The sequence below is a fragment of the Spinacia oleracea genome, chromosome 4 (assembly GCF_020520425.1).
Source record: "Spinacia oleracea cultivar Varoflay chromosome 4, BTI_SOV_V1, whole genome shotgun sequence".
In the NCBI taxonomy this organism is placed as follows: domain Eukaryota; kingdom Viridiplantae; phylum Streptophyta; class Magnoliopsida; order Caryophyllales; family Amaranthaceae; genus Spinacia; species Spinacia oleracea.
The window spans coordinates 174,673,213-174,681,845 of record NC_079490.1 but is presented as its reverse complement, the minus strand read 5'-3'; the positions used below and the strand labels follow the sequence as shown (position 1 = coordinate 174,681,845).

Genomic DNA, 8,633 nt, shown 5'->3' with positions numbered 1-8,633 from the left:
TTTCATGACATTATTTTATGAAAAAAAAACCAAAATTACCTTGAATCACAAAGTTTTTAAATAGCCCATAATTTTTTTCATTCAAATATAGATAAAATGCAAATAAAAAAATCGAACAATTCATTATTTTTTTAAGAAAAAGAAAAAACACCAGTTATAGCAAGAGAAGGTTTGACAAAATATTGAAACATAAACATTTTATCTAAAATTGTGATTTTTCGATTATAATCTTCTTTTTAAAACAGATAAATAGACATTCTATTCTAGAGATTGGAGTGGAAAGTCCCTCTCTTTTGAGATGCCTTGACATGGGAATTTAAGAACAAAAGACGTTTTTTATATTTATTTATTTTTGGGTTTAATGGTAGTTTTTTTGGAAAAAAAGGATAATTCTCATTGGCCAATGGGCTTGAATTGTTTAATATATGAAAGAAGATCAATAGTTGCCACGTGTATTTTAACCAAGGGGACTAATATTTTAACCAAAGGGACTAACCTTTAGTTCACCTAGGTTAATATTGACCGGAAAGTGAATAGTAGGTCCTAAACGGTGAAAAAAAGAGTTATAGGTCATAATCGAAGGGTTTGCGATGACTTTTTACTATCGTCCAACCGTTACTGATGCTTTTGCCTTAATCCACTTGGCTACATCCGCCCCTTATTCAAATTTACTTATAACTGAACTATTTATAACTAGTACTAGTAAAGGAGCAATAACCAATTTCTTGTTTTGTCAAGAAATCGGCAATGCACCTTTACTTTCACTAAGAAGTTTGATATTACTAACTCAATCAATTCTTAGAAAATACATTCTATTGCCTTTATTGATAACAGGAAAAAATATCGGTCGTTTTTCCAGATTAATTAAACGTATTTTTAAAAATTATATGGGAAAAAACCCAGAATTGGATATTTCTAATTATAAAGAAGAAGAATTAAAAATAAAAAAAAAATAAAAAAGCTAAAGAGCACAAAAAAGACAAAGAAAAAAACAAGAACAAATACGACTAGACATAGCCGAAACTTGGGATACTATTCCAGGTCGGTGAAAAACTTAAAAGGTGAGTACCCATATGTGTACTTAACTCCATGAATCATGATCCCTACACATGTCTCACATCATCTTTTCTCACAATAAATTATTCACCATTATCGACCAATCCCTCCGTCCCGTTTTGTTCTCCCCATTTGGAATCGTGATACTATTCATAATGGAAGAAAATCTTCAAAATCTATTCCAATATATTAGAATAAATATAGTCATGTAAGGTCTTATTTGATTTGTCTTAATAAGTAATTTCACAATGTCAAAATTTTATAATTTTTACTGACATATAATTAAAGATATTAGACAAATTTGCAAAAAAAAGACATTTCATAACCCTAATTTTTGCGAGAAATGACCTTATATTTCGTATAATTTTATTTTTTTTGTGAAATCACACTTTAATGTAATTTTTTTTGCAAAAGACAACAAAAGGCAGCTTTCCGACATTGACTGAGCTTTTCCGGCCATCGACTCGCACGTCAGCAACACCTGTGGCTTTATTTTGCTACACCCAATTAAAAACCTGGACCTCTGAGCTTTATTTTGCTAACCCTCATAGTTCCAAATTCTCTCTCCTCCCAAATCCATCAAATACTAACAAAGCTACACATCCGAGTTTTTAATTGGGTGTGGTTAGCAAAATAAAGACACACGTGTTGCTCATGTGCAAATCAATGTTCTGAAAAGCTCAGTCAATGACCGAAAAATCTCAGTCAATGCGGGAAACTTGTCTTTGGTTGTGTTTTACAAAAAAAAAAAAAATCACATTAAGGGTGTGATTTCGATCACAAAAAAATTATATAAGGTCATTTCTTGTAAAATTTGGTTTATAAAAGGTCTATTTTGGCAAATTGCCAAGATATAAATGATACAAAATGTGCATTGGTAAGTGTGCCCAAAGAAAATGGGAAAAAGTTTCAGAAACAGAGGGAGTATTCACAATAAAGAATTTACAAACTAAAAACTATTTAGGATGAGTCAATCCCAAGTTTTAAGGTGAGTTTCGAATTTAAGTCTTGGAATAATGTGGTAAAAGACTACAACAAGTCTTGAAGTGAGTTTGAAAATCCAATACTCACTTAAAATTTCACCTTTTCTCCAACCAAATCAAATTATACCACTTCATCATACTTTATCTCATTTAATTATCTACTTTTAGGAATTTAGTTGAGTCTGGGGCGAGTCTGGGGATAATGTGTAAAAATAAGAAGAGTCTTGTATGAGTCTGGAAAAAAAAAAGTTAGTAGAAAGATGATGTGGCAGAATCCGAAGATTGGGGGTGAGTCTGATGGATAATCTCACCCTTACAATAAATAAATTAACACATCCACCTAGGACTTGCAATTTCATCTGAATTCGATGGATAACATCCACCCGATCCAAATATATGAACGAAAGCCATAAAAAACTCGGATTTTTAACAGATGATGTATGGGTCGGGTGACGGATCGGGTAATAATCGGGTGGAGGAGCATCCAACCCATCATCCGACCTATCCATCCATCCGTTTTATTTTTAAATAAAAAACCTTTTAGGCCTTGTTCTCTTCAACTTATAGGATCTTATTTTCAGGTCCTATAAGTTCAGATAAGTTTCAGTAAGTTCAGATAGGTTACAATAAGTTTCAATAAGGTCTTATAAGATTCAATAAGTTTCAATAAGGTCATATAAGTTTCAATAAGTTCATATAATTTCCAATAAGATCGTATAAGTTCCAATAAGGTCGTATAAGTTCCAATAAGGTCTTAAATAGATTATGTAATATTATGATTATTTGCGTTGTAATATTAAATACATCATATTTATGTTATTATATTAAAATTCTTTGTGATCACTAATTGAAGTTAATAATTATCAATTATTTGTAAGTATTATTAATATGTTATTATTAAATATTATCAATATAAATTAAGGAAAAAACTTACTTTTAAATATTACGTGTACATCACAAATTAATTGACTATCTTTTTGGTGAGACATACAACAAATAACATGTACGTAGTAGTAATTACAACGTTTTTAACAGCACCTCTAAATATTTAGAGGTAACATAATTTTTTTTCTTAATAACAATGATACTTATATATCTTATCAATTGATTGTTTCAATCATCAGAGTATAAATTTTGGATAATTATTTTCAATATTCTAATGGTTAAAAGTTTAGTAATATAAACTTTAAATAAAGTCTAATAAGGTTTAATAAGATCTTATAAGGTCTTATAAGGTCATATAGGTCCAATAAGGTCATATAAGGTCGTATAAAGTCCTATAAGTTCCAATAAGGTCGTATAAGGTCCTATAAGTTTAAGGTCATATAAGTTCTAATAAGGTCCTATAAGTTAATTAAGGTCCTATGTTCAGATAAGTTCCTATAAATTCAGGTAATTTCAGATAAGTTCAGGTCTTATAAGTTAAAGAGAACACACCCTTAGTTTAACTTTGCTATGCAAGTGCCTGTTAAAAAATTACTCATTTCTTTCCTAACACTAGCAACTACTGTGAGTACTCCGATCTATAATCTATTACTATACTCCAAGCAAAATTCCATAAGATAAACATGAGTTATTTATTATAATTTAGCAATATGATAATTTTTTTTTTTTGTAAAATCTCTCCTTTTGGTGAATCAACAACTAGGCACTATTATCTGCTAACTATTAATTGAAGCAGGTAAATTTTTATGTATCTAAAATCTAAATCATCAATGTAATAACTTTCTCTATAGTCATGCATCTATAATTTTTGTATTCCAGCAATAAGATGATCAAGCGCTATAATTTTGTTTTGGATTTGATTACTAATTATATGGATTAGATGCCTACCTTGTTGACCCGGTACTCACCTAATCCACCCAATTCACCCGTGAATAATATATGGATTGGATATGGATGAAGGTAAATCAAGTGATAGATGTTTCGAATGAGGATGAATCTTCAACGGATGGAGACGGGTTGAGCTCCACCCGATCCATTGACAACCCTACATCCACCACTTGCATCATTATTAATTATATGAAAATCACTTCACTATCTTATTAATTTTTATTCCAGTCAACATCTAGCTCTTGAAAAAATATGAAGGGAATGACTTCTGTTTAGTTAAAATTATAATTAAAAAAATTATACGACCTGTATGATAGTATAGGAGTCCGGATCCTCTAGAGTTTTATCTAAACCATACATTTTAAAATCAACTAGCTTTTGAGCCCGTTCATAAAACGGGCGGTTGTATAGTGGTTGTTCAGATGTCTTTTGAAGTTTTAATTAGTGAGTACTTCTGATTTTTGGTAATATATGAATTAAATAGAGGTGTAATTTGAAGGTTGGAAAAATATAAAAATTATATGTTGAATAAATATTTGATGTTAAAGGGGTGAAGTGGAAGAGACTAATGAGTATATTAGACTATTAATAACTTGATGTTGAATAAGGAAAATGGAGTGGAAGATGCATTAGAAGTTGTAAACCATAGAAACAATAAAAAGAATTGGAAAAAAACAAAACAAAATAATGGATGAAAGGAGAGATGCCATATGGCTTCTAATAATGAGATGTCACATGGCTTCTAATAATCTATGGTGTTTCTTTTTAAATACTAGGTATAGATAGATTGCTCATATTGATCAGAAAAAAATAGGGAAACTTTTAAAAAGATAATATATGAACCATTGATTTTTCATTCAATGGTTGATATGCTCAAACTCTACCTTGTAGAGTTATTTTAGAAAAAGCACGTCATGAATGTTTTTTAATAAAAAAAGCAACAAAATGATTACATAGTACGAAACTAAATTGGTAACACTTCCTATTAACATTCCGATTAATTTTCTGTGAATAAAAAAATCGTCCAAAACAGTTGGCCCAAATACTATTTCCTATTTACCGAAAAGCGTATTGAAAAGGCCCAATTGGTACAATATGCTAGAAATTAGCCACAACAAGTGATGCAAACAAATGCCATAGAGTTGCCAACACCTAAGATGAGAGTAACTACTTAAATTTTCGTACCAAAAAAACAATTACTATACAAAAAGTTGAACAAGTTCATCTTCTGCTTCCTGCTTTGTTTGCATAATATTATAGGGGCATCGTCTAAATTAGGGTTTTACATAGCTTTATCCTTATCTGATACCAAGTATATGGCTTTTATATAAATATGCATTCATCTACTCCTTAGCTTTATTGCAATAATAGGTTGACGAATCTTCACTCAGTAGTCTGTACAGGAGGGCTGCATTAACAAGATGAAGATCTGTCAGAAATGGAAGGAGAAAGACTTATCAGAAAGAAACGGTAGCACACAGTACACTCACCCCAATGTAAGAAAAGTATTAGAGATTGAATTATCATGTTTTGGCAGCCATTGAATTGGAGCTATTGAGGGGACGCTGGCATCAGATTCCGCAGTTTTTGCCAAATTCAGCAGCGATAAACGTTCTTTAGATACATCTTTCATCTGTACGTAGTATTCACCAACGCAACTGTTATACTTCGTAAATAATTCATAAACTTTACTCAATTATATTTGTAAAAAAAACAAGTTTGAGATCACTTCTACCGACCTGTTCCTTCAACATTTCATTTTCTTTCGCCGTTTGAATCTCCTATTATCATATTCATATTCCAATATATACATCAGCACCAACTAAGGAATCAGTGCATGTACAAGAAAGGAAGATTGATTTGAAAGGAGTACCTTTCCCTTGAGGGTGACTATCTCTTTCCGAAGTTTTTCACCCTAAACATGTTCACAAAGTTGAAGCAAAAAACACTTGTTAATGAATTTATGTATACATGATTAATGCAATTAATTTCAAGTAAAAGTACACAACCTTTGCTCGGCGAATTTTGGTTTGACCCCTTTCAACTTGTCTTTCTAGTTTCATTAGCTCATCAAGGCCCAATGCTTCAAGCTCTTCGCCATTAATTTGGCTGTCATAGCTTACATGTTAACATGGATAACTCATCTTTTTGCATATACAGCTTAGTAGAGAACAGTATATACAAAGCTTAATTACTTTACCTTAAGTCTCGAGTCTTGTCCTCGAGCTCTTTGCTTAGTATATCACGCAAACTATCCTCAGCCTACAAAGTACAAACACAGGAAATGTTGCATCAATATCAATGTATCATTTCAAAATTGTAGTTCTACTGACTTAGTTCAAGTGTTCAACATTTATAATTCCAACAAGATCTAGGGTTTCTAAGATCCAATACCTTGAAGCATTTTATTTTATTTTGTTAATTTTCCCAGAGTTTGTATCAATTTGAACACATAAAAAGTCTATGTACTCTACTTAAATCGCGCTGAATTTTAGAGTAAAAAATTGCAAGACACACAAAGGCAAGTAAAATCTCCACAAAATCATGGTTGCGAAGAAGCAAAGAAGTTGATAAACCTAATGTAGTATTGACATCCATGAAACATCCTACTTCCAAGCATCACTTGCATCTAGAAGAGAAGTTCCTCGTTGTTTCATGCAAAATGGTATGACTTAATTAAGAAATCATACCTATGTAGCAAACTGAAGTGACATAAGATAGAGAACAGCTTACCTCAATCTGAAGTGATGATTCCTCTAGCCTGTTGAGGTTGTCTGCATGTAGCATATGTCGTTGAATCACCTGTGTCATCCTTGATAGGCAAATTAAGAGCAATATATTTGAGTTATGTTACAATCACAATCTTATCAAGATGGTGACAAGTGCTAATGTAAACGGACCAATACCCCTCTAGATTGTTTTTGTAAGCCTTTATAGATATTGTTTCGCTCGTCCTTATAACTTTTTAAACTCAACAAAGTCTCACTAATACAGATACACTCTCGTTGTCAGCCACGCTTGTGCCTGTTATACGCACACAAGCGCCTCAATCGACCCTCGACCCTCACTCTTTTTGACAAATAGTCAAGAGTTCCCATTCTGAATCAAGCACCGCTCGTGCCCAAAAATCTTGAAATACACTTTTCGCACAAAGCTTACGCCCTTGCCACCACATAGGCAAGAGCGTGTCGCACGATCCGGTGCCAAAACACTCGGATCGTGATAGTTGGTATCAGAGCCAAGGTTCAAACCCAGGTATCAAGAGACCCGAGTAAGCAACCCAAAATGGAACCAATTGAAGAAAGACTATTTAGGCTAGAGGGCAAGTCAAAAAGTTGGAACCGACTCGAGGAAATTGTAATTGGCCAAGCAATAGAAATCGATAAACTCGACAATCCAGTCGACGAGCTCATGCAAGAGAAATAGGTGTTTCATGAACAACTTAGCTTTGTTTAGGGGAAAGTTGATAAAGCACTGGACGAGTGCGCGACCCTGATACGCGCTGCAAGGAGATACTTTGGTGGAGGTGGTGCGATGAAAATCAAACCTCTAAAGCCTCGATACTACAACGACGTTAGAAACTAGAAGGAGGTTGCTAATTTTCTCTTCGACGTGGAACAATACTTCAAAATCTGTCCGCTCAGCAACTATCTAAACGTGGATATCGCGACCATGCACTTGTCAGATGACGCAAGGCTATGGTGCAAAGAAAGCACACTGGCATAGAAGCTGGAAAGATCAAGATAAACACATGGAAGGATTCAAGAAGGAACTCAAAGAACAGTTTTACCGTGAGAACACCGAGCTCACCGCACGAATGAAGTTGTAGGAGCTCCGCCACAAGGGCTTCATTTGTGACTATGTGAAAGAATACTCGGCTTGCATGTTGGATACCCGAGACATGAATAAGAAAGATCGGTTGTTCAACTTTGTTCACAGGTTGATAGAATTAATGGGCGCAACATGAGGCTCTGAGGGCGAAGGTTGACACCCCCTCGACTGCCATGAATAGGGGTGTGCAAGGTCCGGTCCGAACCATAATTTGGACCAGATTCAAACTGTAATGGGACTGGACCGGATAAAACAATTATGTTCCTTAAAATTCATGATTTCGATTTTCCAATTCAGGTAAAACCCGAAAAAATTTGGTCCAGATCAGTGACCTGGTTTTTTGGTAAAAAAAATAAAAAATAAGGTTTAAAATATATAAGACAACCTAACTTTGTTGGAAAAAATTATTTAGTATCTCCTTTGTCTAGTTAATCTAATAGGCTTTAGTTATATGGAGTAACTAGAAAATTGCGACAGTACACATTGTTTTACTTTTGGCTTCTGGTAGAATTACAACTAACTTAGTTTTTGTTTAATCTATCGATTTGATGAGTGACGATGGTGTATATTAATGATGATGGGATGAAAAATGTAGCAAAGTGATATAAGATGAAGGTGACAACATATCATATATAGGGAAAGCTATATATACATGCCACTTTTATATGTAAAACACAAGTACACGGGTCACTGATTGTCTAACCTCGATAGCATAAAAATAAATGGTGGTCTAAATAGGACCGGACCGGATTGACCGGAATAATTTCGGTTCGGTCCTTGGTCTATGAAAACTCAAAATTTCAGTATGTCGGTCTAACTAATTCCTGTCCGATTTTGGACTTGTGCACACCTCTAGCCATGACTGCTGCAGAGCGACTAATGGACTACTCCGCGGGAAAGGGTCATCGCTCAGGAGAAGAATCACGGGGA

The 8,633-nt window shown here is 33.6% G+C and overlaps 1 protein-coding gene across 6 annotated transcripts in view; it reads right to left on the bottom strand.

Moving 5' to 3' along the window:
• Nucleotides 1-4,905: 4,905 nt before the first annotated feature.
• Nucleotides 4,906-8,633, bottom strand: part of LOC110786534 (MADS-box protein AGL24) — a 33,039-nt gene continuing 29,311 nt past the window's right edge. For all 6 annotated transcript variants that reach the window (XM_021991095.2, XM_021991096.2, XM_021991092.2 and 3 more), the window contains 7 exons: nt 6,606-6,684; nt 6,073-6,134; nt 5,882-5,981; nt 5,746-5,787; nt 5,612-5,653; nt 5,363-5,505; nt 4,906-5,280 (listed from right to left, as the gene is read on the bottom strand). In XM_021991095.2, coding sequence (XP_021846787.1) covers nt 5,256-5,280; nt 5,363-5,505; nt 5,612-5,653; nt 5,746-5,787; nt 5,882-5,981; nt 6,073-6,134; nt 6,606-6,684 — 493 coding nt within the window. In that variant the 3' untranslated portion in view covers nt 4,906-5,255. The remainder of the gene's footprint in view (nt 5,281-5,362; nt 5,506-5,611; nt 5,654-5,745; nt 5,788-5,881; nt 5,982-6,072; nt 6,135-6,605; nt 6,685-8,633) is intronic.